This window comes from Siniperca chuatsi, linkage group LG21 (assembly GCF_020085105.1).
Source record: "Siniperca chuatsi isolate FFG_IHB_CAS linkage group LG21, ASM2008510v1, whole genome shotgun sequence".
NCBI lineage: Eukaryota > Metazoa > Chordata > Actinopteri > Centrarchiformes > Sinipercidae > Siniperca > Siniperca chuatsi.
Window position 1 is genome coordinate 10,451,346 of NC_058062.1, and position 24,494 is coordinate 10,475,839.

Consider the following 24,494-nt stretch of genomic DNA (forward strand, 5'->3'; position numbering starts at 1 on the left):
TGTGCTGTTTTAAGTTACTTGTTTTGATTAGAGGAACTTTAAGTTAGCCCAGGTGTTGCGTCGAAGTATCATCATTACATTATTATGTTATTATAGACATTACTCTATTTTGAAAGTTTTATTTTACAACGTGTTCACAAAGTGTTAGCATGAAACTGTCTGCCTTAACGCTTGTTAGAGTTGATCTTTGCCATAAGAGCGTTGATAGTTGTGAGTATACAATGCCCTCTGGTAGTATCGGTGCATCACAACGCCTCTGGCTTACTATCAGTTTTATTTTGAAGGTTATAACCGGAAGTGGCACTATGCTATGGTGTCGCACTTGATATTACTCGCTGTGGCCACTAGAGGACAAGAAAAACAATGATTCCTAGTTTGTCAAGCTAGTAACATGGACTGACTATTTGAACTGTAGAAGGGATTTAGTGGATGCACAACTGTCCGCGAAAGCTACTTTCTTCGTCAAAGAGAAAAACGATGCAAGGTTTGTTTCACATAACCTGCCATATTTCTCTCTTCTGATACGTCTATTTAGTTTTGATAAAGTAATGCTCGTTGTTACAATCAGGAGTTTTTCTGCCCTCTAGCGGCCACAGTGAGTAATTGCAATGGCTCTAGTATCAAGGCAGACACAAAAGCATAGTTATGCTTCCGGCTAAAACCTTCAAAATAATAAAAAAGTAACAAACATGTAGTTACTCACTGTGGCCACTAGAGGGTATAGTACAATGTATAAACGTGACTGTTTTAAACACAACTACTAATGTAACTTGTTTGTGTGTTAATGCAGAAGATGAGGCTTACATTTCAATTGTTATCTGGAAATGGCCAAGAAAGTGCTCTTCTTGTAAAAGACAAGTTAAGTAAAGACATTATGTCACCATCTCTGTTCCAGGAAACACAGTCGCCAGTTGAGAAAAGGGTTGAAAATCTTTTTTGGAGCCCTTGTCCAATAAGGTTGGAGGGTTGGGTATAAGTGGGGTGTTTGCCACAAATTGCGGACAGCCCCTCTCTCAATTTGGTTTGATAACAGAGTGTACATTATTAATACCGATGTTGCCTCAAATGCAACTAGTAATACTCTAATTAATACGTCTAAAAATAATAATAACCAGTGTTCATTACTCTTTAATCATACTATTATTGTATTGTATTAGTGTTATTTGTAATAATCATAATAATAATGAGTTAAACAGCTCTTTCATCTCTGTGACGTTTTTAACTTGGTCAGATATTTTACCCACCGTTTACTTAATATTATTCTAATGTTGATGTTGAGCTTACACTTCAGGAAATGGATGAAAATCTTTTTTAAAAGGCATGACATTTTACTGTAAGACCATGTTGCATAAAATTCATACACACATACATGATCTTCTATTGTCAAATCTGTTCACAAGATATTGAAGTGTAACAGGCAGACTACCACGAAGTGCGCTGAGGTTTGCACCTATATGGAACAATCCCTTTTAACGTTCTTTGCTTCAGTGTGTATGTTGTATTATTGTTAGTTATGTCCGACTATTTCATATCGTGGGTGTAATAACAATTTCAGCCTTCAGGTGCTATGGGGACTTCAGACTTTTACATTTGTTTACTGATCCACAAACACAAACAGTGTATTGATTAAGGCCTGCTGTGTAGTATGGAGATAATAAATACAGTGAATGCTCCTTCACATTTCAGACATTTGAATGAAGGCTTTGGGGGGAAAGCTTTAATGCTAAAATGTCCTCAATAACTAGAACATGTAGGCCACCATTGTTAGCCAGTCTCTTTAATGTGGAAATGCAAATCATCACAGCATAGGAAAGATTAATTAAAAATGTCTCCTCACATTATCAATTCATAAAAGCTTTGTTGTTTAAAAAAAAACCCCTAAATATCTTGAATCTCAACATGAAGAAATTCAAAACAAAAACAAGAGATATAAACAAAATAATGATTTTTTTCCCCCTTAAAAAAGGAAAATGTTTGCAAGAAAAAAAACAAAAAGCAAATGTCCTTTTTTTGTTTTACAAAAAAAAGTTACACATCACAGAGATTACACATCTCTACATTCATGTTAAACCACATGTTTGTGTCAATTAGAAACTTAAAACTCCAGCAGGTGACAGTCACATCAACACCAAAAATACTTAAAATGTGAAAGTGAACTGACTGATTTACTAACCTCCTTCATCACTACAGTCAAAGGTACACAGGGCTGAATGTGACAGAGTTCAATAGTTTTACCCACTGAACTGTGAAACTACATACTTCCAGATATTGTACATCTTGGACCGAATGCTGTCAGGTATGAGCTATAAGGGAAGGCATAATATAAGAGAATAATCAAACAAAAATATATTCTGCAGGCCTTTAAGTTGCGGGCTGCACCGGGTTTGTACTATGTTGGGTTAAAAAAAAACATAAGAAGAAAAAACTGGCTTTAGATTAAATAAGTAGTCAAACAGATTGGAGAGTAACACCAGGTGAGGAGGAACTGAAATATTACACATACTGTTCGATGTGCATCCTCAAAGGGTACGAATGAAGTAAATAGCTTTATACGATTTGGTAGTTTGTCAGTCACACATGACAGGATACACACATGCTCTCAACATATTTTCTCACACACACACACACACATTGTAATTACATGGGGACAATTATTTGCCATCTTAAACACCAGGGATTTTATTTCTCTTCTTTACCTAAACTCATATTTAAAATCTGTTTAATGCTTCCTCGCTGTGTGGAACTCCCTGGAATCATTCTAATGTTTTACACAACTGTAACTTCATATCTCTTCCTTCTTCTTGGAGACATCCATATATCACCATTATTCATTTTCAGCTTGTGCACATTTTAATTATATTGTTCTAGTCAGTTTATGAGATTGTGGCCCTAAAAACTGGCAGTCAGCTGTGACTACGAGTGTAGATGAAACACTGAACTGACAAAGAAAGTGCATTTAACGTTGATCGATACTGATCCGCTTCATAGTCAGTGTTGGTGGATCAGATCAGTGCATCCCCATATCTCAGGGTGTTTAAGTCTTGATTTTATCTAATAGCAACCCAAATCATGTCCTGTTGAGTAATGTATTGTAGTTATAGCTACATGCGTCACTGCACCTGAGGTATTGTTAGCTGGCTGCGTGCTACTTTAAAGCACTCCCTAAAACTGCTGCTGTGAAACCAAATCCTCACTTACTAGATTACATTTTCAAGTGGCGCATTTCAGCAATTTTTTAAAAACAAAAACACTCTGGTTTCTCCTTCTTGCAGCCAAACCAAATCACTTGACACCTTGCATGATTACCTATATACACATGATATACTTTCTATTATTATCTTTTCCACCTTTAATCTGACATTGTGGCAGGCCATTACTTAACACTGTTACTCAGCTGATTGCTCATTGACTAGATACTGGGTAAGAATATGGATTTGGCGTTCAGATAGTCAAATTAAACGCAGCTGGAACTAAATCTGCCCTGAGCCTCAATCGTTGGTGGAAATGTTAACTTTTATCATTTCACGTCACGGTGGAAGGACCTGTTTGAGTGCATCTCGAGTGCTTTGGCCCAGTTTGTCAGGAAATTTTACTGTGAAGTCCAAGATCATGTCCCCCCTCTTCTCAGGGCACTTGGAGAGAGGGAGCCCTTCTCCAGAAATACGCTTTTTCATTCCAGGTTTGACAACGTCTCTGGAGGTCACAGTGATGGTCCGGCCGTCCAGTGTCGGGGCGTTGACTGTGCATCCACACAATGCCTGGAGAGAGACGGGGAGAGGATGGAAAACAAGGTGATTAGAAAGATAAAGCCACTAATGTTCAATTAATCAGCATCTTTAGTCAAAATATTACTGGAACAAACAATTAATTTGTCGAAAAATAAATGTCCGAGTGATATTTGGTGATACGAGTGTTCACTTACGTCTCTGAGTGATATTTTTGCAGGATAAATTATATCCGAGCCCTCTCTTCTGAACACCGGGTGGGGTTTATCTTTAACTACAAACACCACATCTGCAGGAATGTTGGCGGGAGTTTCATCTCCCTCTTTGGGAAAGGTGATTTTTGTCCCCTCCTTCCAGCCACGCTTGATGTCGACTGTTAAGATCTTGTCCTCGTTCCGCATGGTGCAGCCATCTGGGTTCAGTCTCTTGCGGGAAATCTTCATCTTTTTGGTGCAGCCTGAGAAGACCTCCTCGAGGCTCACCTTCAGCTCGTGCACCACGGCCGGGTCCTTCTTTTTCTCATGTGCTCTGTGATGGCCTCCCGGGTGGGATTTAAAGGACCTGTGAAACCCACCCATGCCGCCCATTCTCCCCATGCCAAATGCTCCAAAGGGGTCGTTGATGTCCATGTCATCCCCATTTTGTGGGAAGAAATGATCGAAAGGGCTGCGGCCACCGAAAAACTCAGCGAACATTGCATGAGGGTCTCCGTGGAAGGTGTAGTTGTAGCTTGAACCGCTGTGTCCTCCACCTCCACAACCAGGAGAACCCTTTAATCCTAAAGAGGAAGAAGACATGAAGCAGAGAAGGACGGGAGGGAAGTCACCATTTTCATTTTCACTGAAAAATCTATCTAAATCATGATATTGTGACATTTGTTGGGGTCTGTACCAAACAAACATGTTTTCTAACACCTAGAGAACAAGCTTTGTAGGCCGGGGCACCTCTGCAGCGCTACAGTACTTTACCTTCATCAAAAAATTGCAGCTTCTGCGATTTGGATATTGCACTTGGCCATGTTGCGATTTCGATAATATTTCAAATAATTGTGCAGCCCTAGAAATAACTAAAGTATCTGCAAATAGAGAATTATTACTAAGGAAATCATAATTACAATGAAATTCTACTGTAATAGTAAACATATTGAAATAATGGGCTGACAGTTTGAAAAAGTTAAGACACTGTAATTTTAATCAGTTTTTGTCATCAATCAAGTAAATTACCAAAATATTATTAGAAATTAACAAATGCTAATATTGTTACGTGCTCACCTATGTTTAATTTTACCAGTAAATGATCAATCTCCACAAAAATCCAATGAATAATCTGATGATGAAAACATTCATTAGCTGCAAGACTAATAATGATCATGCTGCTGTAGTTCATGTATAAATGTAGCTTGTAACGCCTCAGATCTCTGTCCCTGTACCATGAAGAATGTAGACTGTAAAATTACAGCCTAAAGGCACAAATATGAGCATTTTTTTTAAAAACTGGTTAAACAACATTATCATTCCAGTGACAGACTGACAGAACAGGCAAGAACTCGCTGTTTCCAGTAAGTTCTGCAGCCGCATCTATTGTACACACACACACACACACACACACACACACACACACACTTCTTCATTGTCTGGTTACTGGTGTAGAAAGATGCCAGAAACAGCAATGAGCGATTAGGAGGATGCATCAACTAGATCTTAACAGAACCAGAAAGTGCAAATGCTGGGTTTGCTGATTACAGCAACATCACAAGTAAGTAGTTGCACAAACTAACGTTAAAAAACCACATGCAAGTTGCAGGGAAGAGGAGTTCAGTTACCTTCTTCACCAAAGCGATCATAAATGTCCTTCTTCTTGGCATCACTGAGGACATCATAAGCTTCAGCAATCTCCTTGAATTTATCTTCTGATCCGGGAGTCTTGTTTTTGTCAGGATGATAGCGCAGGGCCTGTTTTCTGTACGCCTTTTTTATCTCATCTTCGGATGCACCTTTGGCTATTCCGAGCACTTTGTAGTAATCTTTACCCATTACAATGACCGGTCAGTTCTTCTTCCACTTCATAAAGACATTGTCAGCGCAGATGCTTCAGTGTTCAGTGCCAGCAACATATCCAGCCTGTCCCGTGTGCGGGTAACGGACTCCGACGCCTCCGCCGCCGCCGCAGCTGTCACTGCTGCGGACAATAGCTGGCTAGCTAACTATGAAGGTTAGCTTCCCTCACTTGTCACAGTCCGTGGACAACTTTCTACTCTTTACTGAGATGAGGAGAAAAGATGTCACTTAACTTACACCACGCAACTTAAAATAACGTATTCACGCAGGAGTGTCCGTGTGATGCCGCCGAGCTGTAAACCGCGAAGGAAACTTCTGGAAGAAGCCGCTGCTGCTGCTGTGTGTCATCACTACCGAGCCGAGAGGATTCACACCCAACAACTTCCGGTTTCGCTTGAGTCGCAGTAGACACCAAGAAGTGGCCAGAGCTGTCTTTAAATTAAAATACATACACTGAACCGCAGCTCATCCGAATGAAATTGGTATTGCTTGGATTTCTGGAATTAATTAATTGCATTTTGCATCAGCATGCCATGGGCCCTTTTAGTATTTTTTTTTTTTATTTGAATACGCATGCGCAGGCGCCTTGGTTCGTGGTACTTTTGTTGCCCTTATGGCCAGGGGCTTCACTTAACATACTGTGGGCTCCAATTATCAGCAAAATACTCATTCTGCAGTAAAATGGTCACAGTGTTGCTTTTATATAATTATATCATTAAATTAAATATTCAAAATTATTTAAGAAATAAATTAAAATAATTAAAAGGAAAAGCAGTAAATCCTCACATTTAAGAAGCTGGAATCATGGAATGTTTTTGCATGAAAACTGACTTAAACACTCATCAAAATAATACATTTTCTGTCAATCGACTTATCAACTAATTGTTTCAGGTCTACTTGTATATACTGTTAGGTAGTTTAATTTAGAACAGAACATCATATTTTATAAGCTTATAGCTACTAAGTAAAGCTGTCAAATAATTGTGGTGAAGTAAAAAGTACAACATTTCCCTCTGAATTGTAGAGTGGATAATATATATATGAAAAGAAAAGACTCAAGTAAAGTACAAGAACCTCAAATGTGTACTTGAGTAAATGTACTTTACTTTATAGTATATATTTATATATTTATTGATTTATTTTTACTTTATATTACATTTATATATATAAGATGGGAATAAAATAAGCATAATCAGAAACAACTTTATTTGCCAAGTACACTCATATTATACTGTTATTTAGTCTCTCATGGACAAAATATTACAAACACCCCTGGCATCTGTGTGTATGATGGCACATACAAATAATTTGACTCGTGTTTCCAGTAGCTCTCAGTATATTTACACAGCAACAAAAACAAGTAGGCTATACTGGAAGAACGACGTAAGACAACAAAGCTGAACAAAAATGAGCAAAGTTAAACATACAGCTATTATATACAAGCATGTAGGTATGAAAATAGATATATACAACAACAATGAACAACCATACAGTGTGTAGTGCAAGTATGTATATCCAAATAGTGCAAGAGTGCATGGCAGTGCAAAGTATGCTGGAATAAATAACAGTGTATGGCTAATGTAGTTAATATAAATACAGAGGTAGTTTATGTGATCTTGTTGATGGATATACAGAATATACAATCTGCTTAGTAAAGGGATTATATGCGTGTGTTTGTGTGTGTACATCATTTGTAAGTGCAGTGTAGCGATTTGGTATTGCATGGTGATTTCACAGGATTACTCTGAGACCTCAGGTGGCTAAATGAATTGTTCATGATTGTGTTGCTTTGTGGAAAGAAACTGTCCTTGTGTCTAGTTGTTCACTGGTTGTAAAGTGCTCTGTAGCGCCCACCAGAGGGGACAAGTTGAAATAAGTTATGTCCAGAGTGTTTGGGGGTCTTTAATCAGAACTGCAGACTCCAAAATTTGCATGTAGTAAAATCAAATGCTTTCTGACACAGATTCAACAAAAAACAAAAAGCTTTGCAAAGGTAATATATTTTGTAGGACTATTGTGTTTCTATTGTACAAGTGCTGCTGTTACTGTGTCCACCAGTTGCAGTTCATAGAAAAAAAACTCAGGCTCCGTTAAATTGATGAAGTTACAGTATATTATTCTGAATATGAATAGTAATTAAATTATTTTTTATCCTTATTGCATGCCACGCAAATAAAAAAAAATCCCAAATCAAATTAAGAGATTAGAATCATTATGGAATGTAATACATTTACAAACATCGATATAAAGTTACTTAGATTACATCTTTTTTAAATGTCAAATCTTTAATTACATAGAGAGAGATTAAAAATAAGAATTAGAATTAGAATAAAAAGGATTAGGTTTGGCACAGGGATTTTTCTAATACAAGGTTCAAAAACGATCTTGGAATACAAACAGTGATAGCCCTGCTTGCTGCCAGCTTTGACTGCTCCTACCAGTTATAAATAGTCCTTAGAATATAGATATGCAGTTGGCTATGTGCGATGATCAGTTGACCCTGAGTGACGAACGGCATCTTTGATCTTCTCCCAATCAGCATTTTCTTCACCCTCCTCCCACCACAAACCTCCTTGAGGTATTTTAGAAATGATGTTGTTCATTCAGCACGCAAACCTTGAACCACACAGGCCCTGAAATAAACATGTCTTTGTTCTGGAGGTCAGACAGAGAAAAGAATAGCAGCCACACAGGTGGTCTGGGTGGGGGGGCGGCATGTGGAGGTCTTTCATCCCGTGGATCAGGCTTTTAACTGTGTAACCAAGTGAGGAGCAGAGCACACAGGAGATGTGTCTTATAGGTCTAATGAAAGCATTGGCATTTGCCACAGGGAAGGGCTGTATGTGGCTTCCCAAGGTTACCAAGCTGGCGCAGAGCAAATCAGGCGACTTATATTTAGCCTTGCAAATGGCGTGCTGTGGATTATGTCTTGGTGCTCTCCAGTTTCGTCTTCAGTGCATTTTGTTGCATGAAGGGGGGCTGTTGATCATGAAGAGGCTGATATTCAGGTGAGGAGCAGGTTCATTTCATGTTCTTAGGCCAGCTCTCCTTCCACTTCTCCTCACTTTCTTTCCTGCTTCGCTTGCCTCCACTCTCTCACATACACATGCTCCATCTGGGGGTGGAGGAAAAAAGTGTTTATGGTCTCACATATTTCCGTCACTCTTCTTCTGAAGGCTGAGGGCTATTCAGAGAGTCCAAAAGACACCAAAGACGACACTTGAGTTGGACTGACAGTTGTGTGGAGGGTGAGCAGGGGGTTGCTTTCCATACCAGTAGAGGACAACCGGTGTCACTGGACATATCACAGACTATTTCACCAGGCTACTGACGTTTTGTTAAAACAGTAGCCTATCATGGATGTACTCGCGTTAGAGGCAAAGAATGTAAATGAAGCAGAACCTGAGAAGAAGTCTTCAGCGAGGCCAAAACCAAAACCTCCCAAAAAGGCCAAAAGGATTGTTTATTTTGAGGTGGAGATCGTGGACTTAAAGACTAAAGAGAAACTGCTGCTGCTGGACAAGGTAAGTGTCAGGATGCCGGAGGGTTTCTGTTTACACTCACCTTTTATATTGACCATAATGATTTTTAGAATACTAGATAATACCTGCTTTAACTGGTACATGATGCATTCTGTTCACAGATCCCTATCCCTATACAAAAGACACAAAGAGTGTTCGAGAACGTGTAGCATGCCATAGATTTTATGATCAATTACTACAGTTTATCACCTCCTAGTGGATTCCTTTTAAAAGTTTCATGATTTAAATATGTCTCTTCTAAAAGTAGCATAAGCAGAGGCTTGGATTACTTACTGCAGCGAAGTCAGAGGAAACATGTTTGTGTTAGCTCAAGAACTACAGGGTCATCACTGTGAGCAGGCGGGTAATTTTACAGATAATCATCTACTTCACAGGCGGCCTGGTCAAGTGCAGTCATTATCAGTTACGTTTCTATTGAGCGAGGGTTGCAGTTAGGAGGTGAGAATTCCCTCTTCATCTGACAGGAATACAGCACATGCCTGTGCTACAAGGGGCCAACAGGCAGGCAGGCAGACACACATGATTAGCAGCTTGTATAAATGTGCAGTTGTGTTGAAAAACACAAGGGATCACATTGCAGATGAAAATGGCAAAATGCAAGTCTGACAGATTCCAAAAGAAATTAAAACTTCTGCACTAAAAGACAATAATACAGATGACTACTGCTGTTGTATTTTTAGCACTCAATATCTTGTAAATTGACTTGTAAATGTCAATATGGCAGTCTGCACACTAATGTTGCTGATATTAAAACTATATTAAGTATGGTTTATTTTTACATTTTGGTTGCAGGTGGAGCCAACTGCCACTGTTTTGGATATTAAAGCTTTGTTTCACAAATCATGTGAGTAAGTTTATGAAATTACAACAACATTTTCTTTTTCTATTTATTCCTATCTTCATTTTTAAGAAATGATCTCTCGAGCATGCCAAGAGTAAAGTTCCTCTCCATTTCGACAGATCACAAGTGGTATCCAGCCAGACAATCCCTGCGTTTGGATCCAAGTGCGTCTGCTTTTTACAATAAATTCTGCATTTATCCAAGGTGTTGTGATGAAGTTATGTGATGTTGTCTGGTCTTATTTCGGCTGATGGTTGTGGACTGTCATGTTTCTCAGAGGCCAAGTGTCTCAGGGATGAGGAAGTTCTGCAGACACTTCCTGTGGGAACCACAGCCAGCTTTTACTTCAGTGACCTAGGACCCCAGCTCACATGGGGAACCGTGAGTCCACATGTGCACAGACACAACATTCAGGACCATACAGTGGTGTTGCATGTTTTAACCGTGCATGCTTTAAATGACTGTAAGCTAATTTCCAAAGTATACTATACGACATGTTTTTAGATTGATTATCACCTTCCATATTCCTTTGGTATCCCGTAATAAAAATTAGCATGTGGAAAATCAGTTTTGAGTACAGTATGTTTTGAAAAAAATCTGCCTGTTGTTGATTTCAAGGATGCTCCAGCATGCAAGATTCTGATCCTCTAAACAACAACCTTTTTCATACAAGACATGATTAAATTCACATGGTCCTTTTCAACTCCAAAGTTTGCATGCTTGTCTTCTGGATATGAATCAGCTGTAGCTCATGAATGCAATGTTTTTCTTTTGCTGACTATCAGGGAAAGAGGCTTGCTTTGCAAAATGGTGTGCAAAGTGTACACGATTTGTACTTAATGCTAAAACATGCAAAACCTCTGGTATGGTCTTTTAAGATTCTTGCACTTTAAATGTAAACAGACACCCTCTCACCCACTCAGTAACTCTTGAATATAAATATCAACCCACATTGACAGATAGAGGTGATTTGCTGTGGTTCGTTTTTCTCTCACCTCCTGCACCGCCTGTCCTCTGTCCTAGGACATATAATCTCACGGCCCCATTTCTCCCAAAGGTGTTTATCCCCCTGACCTCTCACTTGCCTTTCACTACGCCTTTTTACTCACCCTTGCCCACCCAGTCTCTACATTCCATGTCCTTACCAACCCTGACACAACCACCAGCACCCTGCCAGGCTTCAGACTGATGGCACGGTGGGTGGAGGAGCATGTAGTGCTCCCAGCAGAGCTTGCCAGTAGCTATCGGTCAGGCATGCTGAGCCAGGGGCTCTGCTCCAGGTGCTGATTCAGGGATCGATTTCACTACCAGCTGTGCTGCTTAACTTGATCATATAATTTGTGGAAAGCTGGTATTACAAGCTGTCTTAGTGTCTCATTTGCTCCATGTGCACATGTTGAATACTATTATTGTTGCACTGAATGGTTGTCAGTGCAGGGGAGAAGTACATGAACTGTTTTTGATTTAAGAAGGCTTTGACAAGAAGGCTTGTTAGAGAAGCCAGAGCCATACTGGTGTCAGTTCCATGTTCACCCTTTGGCAGAGGGTTTAAACGGACAAAGTGCTGATCTAACAGGGAAAAAATATTTCTGTTTGACTGGTTAGTGTATTTTCTATTAGAGAAGTTAAGTGTTAGCTGTTGTAATGCTGTCCATGGGTTCATTCATGACTGCTACGTTTTGTGCTTTGTGTTTTTTCTGCCTTTTTTCATATTTTTGCACTTCTCATGCATCTGGCTGCATTTTGCTCACTTCAGGTGTTCCTGACAGAGTGCGCTGGCCCACTGATCATCTACTTAATGTTCTACTTCCGCCTTCCCTTCATATACTCACCGAAATATGACTTCACCAGCAGCAAGCACTGGGTCGTACAGTGAGTGTCACGTTGTCATCTTATGTTTTTGGGGATCTTTTGTTATGTTGCTGCAGTGTATCACGCAATCCCAGGCTTTGCACAGATAACTCCTAAACATGACAAACAACTGTGAAGCACATTGCTATGGTGACACTGAGTCAGGGCCAAGTATAATGGACTGCAGCAGGGCAATGTATTAATAACAGCTAAATATGTAAGTGTGTGTGTCCTGTTGCAGCTTGGCCTGCATGTGTCACTCCTTCCACTACATCAAGAGGATTCTGGAGACACTGTTTGTCCATCGTATCTCCCATGGGACCATGCCTCTCAGAAACATATTTAAGGTGAGTGAGCTGCATAATTTTGACCTTTGAATGTGATATACAGAATATTATTATTTTGTGCTGTGTTCTGTATGTGGAGCACTATCTTGACAGTTTGACTTATTATAGCCCCTCTTTCTATTCCAGAACTGTGGCTATTACTGGTGCTCTGCAGCTTGGATGGCATACTACATCAACCACCCTCTATACACCCCACCCTGTAAGTGCAGACCACTGCAATTCTCACTTTAACTCATCAGTAGAAGTTGACTTCCATCTTAATCCATTTTTCTGTGACACATCAATAGATTACGGGCAGCAGCAGGTGAATACAGGACTTTACATTTTCTTGGTGAGTTTGAGATCTGTTTAAGTTGTATATCTCTGGCTCAGTAAAAGTATCTTCCACATATTAAACCCAACAATCTATTGTTATGTAGATGATCATCTTTGGATGTTTTTACTGTTGTTTTACACAGTTCTGTCAAGTAGGGAATTTTTCCATCCATGTTGCTCTTCGTAACCTCAAACTAGCAGGTGAGCATTTTCTAACAATGCATATAGTGTTCATTTGCATTTTTACATCAATGTCATTCTAATATTTTAAAAAAAGCAGCAAACAGTACATGGCAATACAATATTTTATTTGTTTTTACCAATCATCTCAGGTTCAAAAACCAAGAAGATTCCTTACCCAACAAAAAATCCCTTCACATGGATTTTTTGGCTGGTCTCTTGTCCGAACTACACATATGAGGTAAGCAGATACATAAGTCTAATAAAGGAAAATAAGTACTGAAACATATTGTAATCATTTCTCTTGTTCACACTGGCCATTAAGAGATTCCTTCTTAATGTGCTTCCATTGTATGTGACGTGGGACAAAATCCTTCTCATTCTGTGCAAAACTGTATTCCAAAGTTTATATGAAGTTAATATGAGGCTCAGGTAGTCTGATCTAGTCAAATCAAGAGGATATCTTCCAAGTCTTTTTAGTACAAATTCCCTCTTTTTGTTACTATCCCTCCATTGCAGCTCAACAAGGAAATGCTTTTGCACAGAACTAGGCCTGTGAATTTTGACTTCACTTTCACTTACATTGAAAGGAATCCTTTACTGGCCAGTATGAAAAGAAGACGTGCTAAACCTGTTTTAATGTTCACATGGGCACCTGACTATTGTCTTTAGACAGACTTGAACAACTGTGACGCTATCCTTTAATTTTAAAATATGATTTTTTTTTTAAAATTTGTTTAGTTAGTTTAGTTCTACTTCTTTATGACTATGAATCTGTATAAGAATATTTAATTCAAGGGATTTTTGTTTCTTTTCAGTTTGGTTATTAGTTATGTTTTGCAACAAATAAAGTTCCAGTTTCAACACTGAAATACTGACAGCAACTGTGCGTGTCTGTGCAACCCAGTAGTAATAGCACACAGTATCTGTATTTCATCCTTGCAATAAGATGCACTATTGCTGCCATCTACTGGTTATGTCCTACACATGTACCATAAATCTCAATGCCCTGTGTGTGCCTGTGTGTGTTTCTGTGTGTATGTGTGCAAACGTCTTGCTCACAGCTGGGCTCCTGGATGGGCTTCACAGTGATGACCCAGTGTGTGCCTGTGGCTTTCTTCACTCTCGTGGCCTTCATCCAGATGACTGTGTGGGCCAAAGGCAAACACCGCAGCTACTTAAAGGAGTTCAGAGATTATCCAACCCTGCGCTCCTCCATACTCCCCTTCATCCTGTAGAGCCTGGCAGAGAAAACAACAGTTGCTACACACATCCACCCCCTCGCTGATTAGGGTCCTTTTAAAGGGGCCTCTCCATCTATTGGATGTCAGAAAGTGTTTGCTGAGGTTAACAGCACGGATGGATTTTGGTCATATGGACTCCATGTAACATTTTCCATAACAAGGAGTGGCAGTTACAGTTACTCTGAGTGTTGGACTAGTGAATGCAGGACTGTTACAGGCAAAGAAATCCTTTAGAGTTAAATGCAGCAAAGTCTTAATTTTATGTTGTATGTGATCTTGAAGAAGCAAGAGGATGAAATTATTTTTGCTACTTTGGTAAGTTGTTACATGTTTGATTGAGAGTGCTGTTTAGTTTTTAACAAATCACATTGTTTTCATAGCTTTTGGCAACTTAATCATTGACATTTCCCACAGTGCTGGGAAAACCAGAAACTAATCTGCATTGTCAAACTACTGTGCAGCCTGGAGCTGACAGCTTTGTGGCCTCATGCAGTATTCTACTAATCTGACTGATCCAAATGACCTTTACACTCCAGTTAGTGCTATCTGGATTAGAAATTGTATGCTGATTCCCACATTTTCCACCATGTCTGTACATAGATCAAGTGTATTTCTGGTGTAGGAAAAATAACAGAGAAAAAACACAGCTGACAGCAGGCACAGACATGTAAATATATATCACTTACATAAGATGATTATACTGTACAAAAAGTGTTCAACTGAAGAAGTGAAAAGACCAAGTTTCAGTCATCAAACCATTGTCAGTGTATTATGTATCTACTATAAAGTTTCTGTGCATTGTCAGCGTTGTGCAAATCTTTTCCCATGCTATTTTTTGTTTACTAATTTGAAGAGTTGTGCAGATACAAACACAGACTGAAACTCAGTCTGACGGTGCTTTCCAAGATTGGATAAGGAATTTATTCTCTGCTATTCCATTTTCACTGAATGTGCATTTCACAAAACGCTGCATCAACTGAACCTTTAGATTAATTGAGGAACTTGGATTTTTTTTAAATGTCCTGATGTAATTTTTGTGAGGAGAACATTCAGTGTTGAGCAGAACTTTTATCTTAAGTGGAAAGTTTGTTTACAATATTTGATCACTTGTATTCACACTCTCTCAAGGTGACGCCGACCCATTCAAACAATTGTTTTCAGGATAATTATTGATACGACAAGTATAATGAACTATCACAAAACAAATGACTGAACAGAGACACAAGCTTTATTTGTGACTCTGGAATAAGTGTCAATGTTACAGATAAAAGGGGGAGGAGATACATTGGAGACGTAGACTACATTATATGGAATGTCACAATTCAAGAGGCTGACTTAGATCAAAACACAAAGAGACACCGGACAAATTATAGACTGATGATAACACAAAATATTGCATTTGATCAAGGTATCTACTCTGTAAACAAGCAGTGAGCAGCTGTAATAAATTTAAAACAATATATCAGTATTACAATAACATTTACCCAAGTTTATTTTGCTTATGTATAAAAGCAAATTCCATTAGGCTGCACATTTCCTGGTCACATCTATCTGCAATTGTGCCTCAAAATGCAACTGTATTAAGTTGGACCACAGTCAGATCTAAATAAGAAAGAAAAAGAAAGAAACTCAACATTTTGCCTTGCTAGCAGGTAGTAGGATATCATTATTGGCTATACCTCAGAGTTACAGAGACATTGAAGACATAATCCAACATCAGCAGGTATTGGTGGCATGATAAGTCAGGAATCAGACTCTGGTAACTTTTGATGCAGATATTTAGATAGTCAGACTTCCCCAGCACTTTGATGACATTTAATTCAACTCATCATATGTGAAAAGGAAAACACACAACAGATGTGCTTTATGTTTATCCACTTACAAATGGTTTCTGGACTAACAGAAGGTACCATAATAGATTCAGCGAGGATGCAGGGAGACATTTTAGAGCCACAGTGAGCCAACATTTCCTTGTGGACCCAAAACTGTGACAACACTTTGCTCACAGCACTATGCAGTCACGTCTCTGTGGGTATATTAGCCCATAGGTGGTCCATGGTGCAAGGCTCAGTCCCCTTCAGTGGCTGCATTACTCATCTTTTACTTTTGCAAAAAGATCGTTGCTCCTCCACTTTAAAACATACTCTGAATGCAGCTGTCCATTCCCTTGACAATGCAATCAAATGGCCACATGGGTGAAATGAAAACCAAAGACCATAATGAGAGGTAGCATGACTGTCTTTCAGTTTCTGGTCATTCTCACAGTGAAAGTTAATTCCACCGCAGCCTCTCCCCCCACTCACCCTCTACATATTCTGTATATGAAGGTGGGTGGCAGGATCCAGAAGGGAGAGGGCACTGCATGCACGTTTGGGTCAATGCAGCATTGTCTGTCTGTCATGTAAATCGCCACTTCAGAGGTCTTCGTATTCCAGGAAGTGGGTCCTCTGCAGCACCTTTACATGGCGCTCATAGATTTTGAGGGCAGGGCCGAGTCGAATAGACAAACCAGTCAAGACGTCACTGCGCTGCATTAGGAGAAGGGACTTCCCATCAATTTCCTGTTAGCGAGAGAGAAGATATTTTGCTCAGTTAGTGTCACCCATAGAGCTCTGAAGCGATGTTCTGAATGCTTAATATCTGTAAATGTAACTAATGTAATATGATTTTTAAATGGCCACCAGGACACACTGTAGTAACTTTGTATTTCAAGAGAGGTCTGGGACTTTTCCTAGTCACCTCAAGACAGCCAGTTTTCTTTTCTGGCAGTCTTTACCACGCAGCTTGATGTACACAAATGAATTAATACTGGTCACAGCATACACTACTTTTGGACCGCGCAACACAATATATATTAACTGCCTCTGAAAATGCACTGGGTGATGGGATATGTGTGGTTTTTAGTGTACATGTAGCGCCTTTTGTGGCAGTTTTGTGGTGGTGCACATACCTGTGTTCGAAACGCTGCAGCCTGCTCTGGAAAGCCTGCAGCTGAGAAGTAGCTGGCCACATCTGCCACAGTCCACTGCAACAAGTTCTGGCTCATCCTCTCCTTCTTCACAGAGCTGGAGGAAGATTAGATAAAAAACAGTCACACACCACACACCACAGACTGACCTTTCTTCAGCAGGTAATGTCTCACTTTGTTGTTGTCTTTTCCAGCCTTTAGGTGACCTTCTGTGTGGTTAGTAGTTATTTAAAACGTGAGTTTGTGCCTCAGAAATATGTAGATTAATAATTCAAGACAATAATTGAAAAATAAAAGCCAAGAGAGGTGTATTAAACCATTGTAGAGAGAGAGGACATGCTCTTAGAATTTAGAATTTGCTAAAATGCATTTCCAGTGGAGAATGAAATTACAGGATACTCACATTTCACCACCTTTATCACCATTTAGAAGACTGTCTTCAGTCACAGTGAAGGAGGATATATCTATCTTATTCTTCAATGTACCTGTGAACAAAATGGAAGCAAAATTACTACAAATGTTCTGCAAATGTTACCACAATGATTTAATAGATATCATGACATGCTCTGGGAGAAACCTTGACTGATTATTGTCTGCAACATTTCTTTAATGATCACTAAAACACAATGCAGAATTGATTTCACTGGTTTCTATTAAAGTGATCATTTGACAACATGTAGAAGAAACACTTCAGTATTCTGCCATGTCTTAGAAAGTGAGAAAAAAATGTTAACATTTTCTTGGAGTCAGAATCATCTGCGCTTGTTAATTTCACATCAAAAGCCATTACGCCTCTTACTTCTTGCCGTAGCAACGTGAACGGCTACAGTATGTCTTCCTTTTGGCCTCAAATCATTTATGAAAACTGAACTAAGATATAGTTCATATGACTATGGGAGCAAAGAGAAGGGTTCAGAACCATGGTTTTAACTTTTTCCAATTCTGCATCAATGTGCAAAATACAATTCAATAAAAATGTAGTTGACAATAATATTTGGAATATTGGAGTTTTAAATGTGCAGATGCATATTCTTGACATTCAGTGGTGTGATGCTGAACAAACAGCAGTGGCGCTGTGATGAAATGGAAGTGATGCTTTTTCCATGGTAGTTGTATGCCACACTGAGACTTCTACTGTCACAGTACAGTATGTTTTTCCATTAGAGTTTGTTCACGGTTCAGTACAGTGAGGGCACAGTGAAAGAGTGTTGATACAGCACCCTTACTATACAGTACCAGGCCACTTTCACAGGATGCTGGTAGGCCTGTCTTCATGCATGTGACACATGACAGGGACGAAGCCCCCATTTTTAGATGGGTACTGCCTCTTCTAGCCAAACCATATCCAGGCCCAGCACAACTACAGTGTACAGTGGCATGGTACTTGTGCAGTGGTAAAAACATTTTAGTATTGTTTATTTCTTTAATGCCACGTTAGTTATTTGCTTGGAGGTCTCTTGGGAATGGCTCACTAAGGAGGGAAAATCTACAACCACTTCTCTTGCATTAAAAGCCAGAAAGTCACATTTCAGATTTTAAACAAAGAAACAAACTCTGAAAACACAACAAATGATGCTCATTGGTATACACAAGCAAGCTAGAGGAACCTCAACCAGGAATCAAACCCTGTGTCTCTGAGGGGTGGATGGGAACTCTAGTAACTTTTCAAGTGCATACAAAAATCTGAAAGTGTTGTGTTGCCTTGCTTATCGACCAACACATGCATACCATAAATATGAAAAAGACCTTTCCTGAATTATTAAGAGCCATCTGTAAGCATACATGTTATCTACCAAGCATCTCTTAAAAGCCATTTAAATGGACAGCTTTTAGAAACTATCCACAGCTGTATGTTTATTACATGGTCATGTGGTGATTTGTCTTGACTGGAATCAAACTGTATCAAGTCTGCAGACTTCCACCTCTACAATAGGGTAGCATGGTTTGAGCGACAGCCTTTAACAGTCAAAGTGAGCACCACCTGGATGGAAGGCAGCAGGACAAGCTTATGAAGCATTCAAAAAATCTTGAGCAAGCCTTGAGGCAAGCACTAGTTGAAAAGGCCAAATAAGAGCCAGAATGGTATTTGAAACTTAAGCTGTCACTACTTAATTCCCTTAACATGTGTGTGTCTTATTAGAAACCATTTCCCAAAATGAGAGAGCAGTCTAGTGATAAATTCATTCTCTGCAAAACAGATGCAGGCTATACAGCAGCTTTAAAAACAAAAACACTGTGTTACTCACAGTTTTCAGATGGCAAAGACAGTGTCTGTGGTCTTCCATCAGATACATTCTTGGTCTCATCCTGTTGGCCAAACAAAACAGAACTAAACAAATGAAACATGAACATGTCAGGTGTGAAGCAGAGAGGTCAATGAAGTAGGAAACATGCAGGCGGTGTTTGACACAAAATTATTAGAGACCAGTTACCTGCCCTGCTGCATAGTCTGGTACCAACTGGTCAGACGAAAGGCCATTATCCTCCGCCTTGCCTCCATCTTCTTTCTTCATGTTGTTCTTTAAAGCACCGGGGCTGGTAGTTACAGAGTGGATTGCTGACTTTGTGGCTGCTGCTAAGAGAGTGAACCATTTACATTACATGCTGATATAATCCATACTGTCACACCTGACTTTATTCTTGACAAATTCTAGTGCTGATTAGAAATTAATGCAGCTGAAAGCTATTTTATGTATGTGTTTTAACACTGTTTATTAAACCTGAATAACTGGTACAAACAAGCTAATGGATGACTCCACTTACTACTGCAGGAAGACATTGCTAAGAATGAATATGTATTATTTTCTTCTGCAACTCTGTGTCTAGATTACTTTAACTAAGGCATTTCTGCTGTCAACAACCATGTCACCCATCCAGCTCCCATTCCTATTTCACATCCAATGCAAAACTAAGTATAAAGCCTGCGCATGAAACAATATTCGAGTGCTCCATAATGCCGGGTGTGCATATTAGACTGTGTCTAGCAGCATGAATACCTTTGTCTTTCTGCATTCCTGGGTGCTGGCGCTCTGCTGGGCAGACAGCAGAATGATAGGCCCAGTCATTGTGTGCGAGAGCCCTGGGGCTGGAGGGGGGCAAGGAGCTGGGCCTCTCACCAGCCTTCTGGAAAGAGACACAGTCCAGACCCGAGCCAGGACTGCAGCCGGGGCCAGGTCGAGTGCCAGAGGGAGAGCAGGGGGCAGAGACGGCTCGCACAGAGGCACAGTGCACGGTGGCATCTTCATATGTGCGGCCAAGAGAGGGTCTGTCTTGCCCATCCCTGCTCTCATCAGCCCCCTCCTCATCTGCATTACTGTCTGTATCCATTGCCATAGAGGTGTCAGCCTTCAAAACAGAAGAATCATATAGTGAAACATGTAATTTCCATCCCATTGTATTATAATTGTAATCTCTAACGATGATTACATGCTATAATATTTAAAAAAAATCTAAGGTGGGTGCAGAATTAACCAAACATACATCAAGTAGGCCTATGTACCAATCTTTGCTTGGATCAATGGGGACAATAAGCTTGAGTGGATAAGAAACATTTAATTCAGTGGAAGAAAGGCCACTATCGACAGTTAAGTTCATTATTTTGACAACAACTTAAAAAGCTGGTAAACCCTGCAAGATTACAAGGGATTGTTTTCGTGAATGAGTACTAATTGTAGGCCAAGCGTGTCACATGAAAACACGCTCATACAGATGTCGCAATTTGACGGCCGTGGTGGTAAATTATTGCCTTTGAATGCCTCTGTCCCTTTCCGCGGTGCAGTGTTCACTCCGCAGACACACTGTGAGCCCTTCCACGCTGCTAAACACTTGAATATAATGCTATCTGATTGCATATAACTAGTTTTCACATACGCACTCCTTTCCTTTCGTTTGGGGGGTTTTGTCGACGGCGCCCTGAGTAAAAAATTACCTTGTGTGCGACTGCGTGTCCAAGACACAGCAGTCGAGCACAAGAGCGCACTAAAGCCCGCCCCGCTCCTGTGAACAGAGCCGCTTGTATGGCATTCATCCATCGCACTGCATTTCACATAACTTTCACCGAGACACGGTCACAAAAACACCCCGAGGATCTCAATCCAGCACGAATTTCATCTCGGCTCACATAAAACAGTCGATGTGCTTGGTGCGTCCCGGTCTTTAGAGGCCTTCCTGATTGATAACTGTAACACACAGGAGCATAGAAGGGCCGATGGGAGGCGTTTTGGGATTTTCTCAAATTTCCTCCAAAGTGCGCATGGAGTTGGGTGCCGCTGTAAAGACCTCGCCATTGTGTCTGAGGTCTGTAACGGAGCGCTTCCCGGGGCCGAGCCGCGGCAAAGCAGTCCAGAGATAAAAACCGAGCTTTAACTCGACGGACAGATCAACGCAGCACTCCGATCAGAGCGAGCACCAGTCGCCTCGATCACCAGTCTACTTTGACTTTGCACCGGGTCAACGATGTAGCTTACAGCAGAAGCGAGCGAACAGAGAGAGTAACGCAAATGAGCCCGTTATCGGACACGTCACTGTATACATTTACCCCCATATTGAGTTAAAACCTGAATACAAGCCCCGAGAAGCAGTCTGTTCAAAGTCATCACACGTATTCGTTTTTGTAGCGACACACACGCCTTTCAAAGTCAATTTGATCTCAGCTTAACCCAAATCGGATAGGGCATCCGCCAGCTAGCGCTGCACGAACAGTTTGCGGTCGCTTTACGTTAGTTCAGGTCTCACAGTGTCACCGGCTCCTACACATTTCATTACTTTGCAGTGATGTGGCTCGTCTTAAAATACTGTCAACAAATAGTTGCCAGACACAAAGAAGTGATGCCATTGCTGTACGGGACGAGAGAGGCCATAACAGCAGCCGACACCAAGCATTAGACGTGACCGGGCTTGGCTGCGTGTCCGACAATGGATTTAGGGGTTCGACTTTATGCACTGCGTCGGCAATCGTCCATCACTCGAAAGATAGACGCAGTTTGCATACATGAACTGAATATGCCTTTATTAAAAGCACTTTGGCACCGATAATAATCGATTGTGCAGCTGTTATATGGGACAAAACATAGTAATGGGCATATTTTAAAGTGCAGACGGAAGGGGTGAAATCTCGTCATGGGCAGACAATGCGTCTGGACGTGGCTCTATACATTTCGTATTTTGCCTGGGATGGTTGTCCTTGTTTTTCTAAGGAAGAAAAAAATAACACCCAAGCAATGTACCAACGTCCCCCATCAGGCTCCTACATCCGCGGTGTTTGAGACTTTTTTTCCCCTTCACCCACTCCCACATTTAAAAGCCAGTGAGATTCAAAGTATGTATTTCCAGCCCCGGCTTTTCAAAATAAAACCCCTATTGGTGAGCGCGTATTTTGACACTATTATTTTGAAAGCTAATTTGTTCATCTTCCGGGCTACGTCTACTCATCTCTTGCTAGCTTGGCAGAGTCCCCCCCTCCCCTTCGCCCAACGCCGAGTTTGGGGCTTGAAAAGCGCTTTCTGCTGCTGATAATGGTGGCTCGGGTTGTTGTGGACGGACAGGACGGTGCAACTTTTCCTGTCTTCTGTTTGTGCGTTTACATCACCCGTTTAAAGTGCTTTTTAACCGGCGCTGTGTAAAATATGCCATACTCTCACCACACGCGCACCTTCTGTTTTTTTCTCGTCTCCACCTCGGTAGCGCTCGAGCGAGGTCCAACCGCCGCTCCCCGTCTGCGGCAGTTTTGGGTGCACTTGCAAATCACTCCCCTCACCCCTCCCCGTGTAGACACAAAAAGACGTTTTTTTGCAAACCACACACTACCCCCGTGCCTTTGCTTTTATCTCCACCTGTTAATTTGGTAAGATGGGATATGACAACGAGAGGCGAGCTCGTTAAACGTGTCTCTCGCATCAACATACCTCCAAATCCTCCTCGTCCTGGTCAACAGGACCGAAAGCGCTGTCCCCGTTGCTCAAGTCAGAATGACTGGCTTCTTCCACCGCGCTCCTTCTCGCAGCCGTCGTTAACGTTACATCGTCTTTTTTTCTGCTTCTCCGCTGAACCTTGGCGGCGTTTCGGTACGAAATAGAGCCCTTGTAGTTAACTTTCAGCACGGTTTGTTCCTGAATCAGTTTCTCCAGTTCTGCGCAGGTTCGGTCAGGCTCGGACCCGTGTCGCCTCCGGACCATTCGGCAAATCCTCTCCAAGTCCGGCCGGGCTTTTCGCGACCGCAGCGAGTCGATAGTGTCCAAGATCCACTCGCGGTACTTGGATTCAGACATCTTTTTTTTTTTTGCTCGGTTGGTTCGCTTTCTTTTAGCTTTTTTCTCCCTTTTTCTCACCTTAGTGCGTCAACCTTGTACGTTACACACGGTGTTTTTCGTGAGCCGCGGTCCGAGCCCAACTGAGAAGCGGAAACCTCGCTGTACGCCTCCTGCGTTTGCGTGTGCGCTTAAGGTGGACCGACGGAGTTACAGCGAAAAGTTTCACTCGCGAGTGGTTTTTAAGGTGGAATTTGCAGTCCTGGGGGAGAATGAGCGCGCGCTCTCGGGCCCATGTGCGCCATAATGGGTGCAAAAGGTGGTCATTTCAAGAGTTAGAAAGTGTGTTGCCAACACAGCTGTAACTGAAGCTAGATCACATGTGGTCCATTCTGTTTCACTTGGCTTCACAAGATGAAATTAAAGAAGCAGAGGCGTAGAAGAGAAATTTTGGGATCCATGCCCCCACACACACACACACACACACAAACACAAGATCAAACTATGAAATAATTAAGTAGACAATAAAGTAGATTGTCTACTTGAGTAGATACATAATTAAATAAGTACATCAAATAAAATAGGCTACTACTTTAATGAATCCAATAAAAAAGTGACTGAAACTTTATTTAAATTGTAGGCTAATTGAAAACATAATCATCCTTTTCCAATTGTTTACAAAAAAGTAATCCCACCAAAATCCAAAACATAGAATCCGAACCTGCTGTGTCTAAATAATAAACTGACTTTTAATATATGGACTAACGCTATACAGCTATACTATTTGAAAATCATGGTTTTCTGATGCAGTTAATGGTTTGATTAACTCAGCAATATTTGTAAATATATCTCTATTGTCAATTATGATCAGATAAAAAAAAAATCACAAAATGATTTACACTAATAAATCATAACTTTTCAATGGTCTTTGTAAACATACCTGTAATTTATGTAGTCCAAAAAGTACTTGTCTAAGTTTAAAAAAAACAAACCTATTTTCTGGCATCTTTCTTGGATTTCTTTACTCATTTGTAGCTCTTTCAATGTGTCTCATTATTGTCCAATTACCAATTAATTAATTACTTCCTAACTTGCCATTCTTTGATGGATTTATTAATTATGGAGGTCTTTTACTTATCTTAATTGTTTCCCAACCATATGGATGGCCCTCTCTAGGCC

General features: G+C 40.6%; 3 protein-coding genes and 1 long non-coding RNA gene across 6 annotated transcripts; 2 read left to right on the forward strand and 2 right to left on the reverse strand.

Annotated features, from left to right (window-relative positions):
* The first annotated feature begins 192 nt into the window (after window positions 1-192).
* LOC122868668 lies at window positions 193-1,909 on the forward strand. Its single transcript, XR_006376156.1, has 2 exons — window positions 193-484; window positions 791-1,909. It is a non-coding gene; the product is annotated as an uncharacterized LOC122868668 (long non-coding RNA).
* Window positions 1,762-6,170, reverse strand: dnajb1a (DnaJ heat shock protein family (Hsp40) member B1a). Its single transcript, XM_044180845.1, has 3 exons — window positions 5,548-6,170; window positions 3,923-4,503; window positions 1,762-3,758 (listed from the first exon to the last, which is right to left on the reverse strand). The coding sequence occupies exons 1-3, from the start codon at window positions 5,756-5,758 to the stop codon at window positions 3,528-3,530; spliced, it is 1,023 nt and encodes a 340-aa protein (XP_044036780.1). The 5' UTR covers window positions 5,759-6,170; the 3' UTR covers window positions 1,762-3,527.
* A 767-nt stretch (window positions 6,171-6,937) lies between these two features.
* On the forward strand, window positions 6,938-14,912 carry LOC122868662 (very-long-chain enoyl-CoA reductase-like). Of its 2 annotated transcripts, XM_044180843.1 has the most exons (12): window positions 6,938-8,790; window positions 8,959-9,306; window positions 10,117-10,168; window positions 10,285-10,329; window positions 10,443-10,546; window positions 11,922-12,037; window positions 12,258-12,363; window positions 12,490-12,562; window positions 12,651-12,694; window positions 12,822-12,879; window positions 13,011-13,099; window positions 13,923-14,912. In XM_044180843.1, the coding sequence occupies exons 2-12, from the start codon at window positions 9,139-9,141 to the stop codon at window positions 14,094-14,096; spliced, it is 1,029 nt and encodes a 342-aa protein (XP_044036778.1). In that variant the 5' UTR covers window positions 6,938-8,790; window positions 8,959-9,138; the 3' UTR covers window positions 14,097-14,912. The 2 variants fall into 2 exon arrangements, with proteins under 2 accessions (XP_044036778.1, XP_044036777.1); XM_044180842.1 differs by having other exon boundaries at window positions 6,938-9,306.
* Window positions 14,913-15,312: 400 nt separating this feature from the next.
* On the reverse strand, window positions 15,313-23,677 carry samd1a (sterile alpha motif domain containing 1a). 2 transcript variants are annotated; one of them, XM_044180839.1, is made up of 7 exons: window positions 22,974-23,677; window positions 20,067-20,415; window positions 19,503-19,642; window positions 19,317-19,377; window positions 17,474-17,555; window positions 17,053-17,167; window positions 15,313-16,663 (listed from the first exon to the last, which is right to left on the reverse strand). In XM_044180839.1, the coding sequence occupies exons 1-7, from the start codon at window positions 23,334-23,336 to the stop codon at window positions 16,517-16,519; spliced, it is 1,257 nt and encodes a 418-aa protein (XP_044036774.1). In that variant the 5' UTR covers window positions 23,337-23,677; the 3' UTR covers window positions 15,313-16,516. The 2 variants fall into 2 exon arrangements, with proteins under 2 accessions (XP_044036774.1, XP_044036773.1); XM_044180838.1 differs by having other exon boundaries at window positions 19,503-19,645; window positions 22,974-23,671.
* Between the last annotated feature and the right edge of the window lie 817 nt (window positions 23,678-24,494).

Excerpts from the sequence above, each read along its gene's own strand:
- dnajb1a (XM_044180845.1), bottom strand. The coding sequence starts at position 5,758 with ATGGGTAAAGATTACTACAAAGTGCTCGGAATAGCCAAAGGTGCATCC. Across the intron at positions 4,504-5,547 it reads TGATCGCTTTGGTGAAGAAG|GATTAAAGGGTTCTCCTGGT; the intron begins GTAACTGAACTC and ends CTTCCTCTTTAG. Across the intron at positions 3,759-3,922 it reads CAAAAATATCACTCAGAGAC|GCATTGTGTGGATGCACAGT; the intron begins GTAAGTGAACAC and ends GTCTCTCTCCAG.
- LOC122868662 (XM_044180842.1), top strand. The coding sequence starts at position 9,139 with ATGGATGTACTCGCGTTAGAGGCAAAGAATGTAAATGAAGCAGAACCT. Across the intron at positions 10,330-10,442 it reads ATCCCTGCGTTTGGATCCAA|AGGCCAAGTGTCTCAGGGAT; the intron begins GTGCGTCTGCTT and ends CATGTTTCTCAG. Across the intron at positions 12,563-12,650 it reads CCCTCTATACACCCCACCCT|ATTACGGGCAGCAGCAGGTG; the intron begins GTAAGTGCAGAC and ends ACACATCAATAG.
- samd1a (XM_044180838.1), bottom strand. The coding sequence starts at position 23,336 with ATGTCTGAATCCAAGTACCGCGAGTGGATCTTGGACACTATCGACTCG. Across the intron at positions 20,416-22,973 it reads AGGACGAGGAGGATTTGGAG|GCTGACACCTCTATGGCAAT; the intron begins GTATGTTGATGC and ends TCTGTTTTGAAG. Across the intron at positions 17,556-19,316 it reads GTCTTTGCCATCTGAAAACT|GTACATTGAAGAATAAGATA; the intron begins GTGAGTAACACA and ends TTTTGTTCACAG.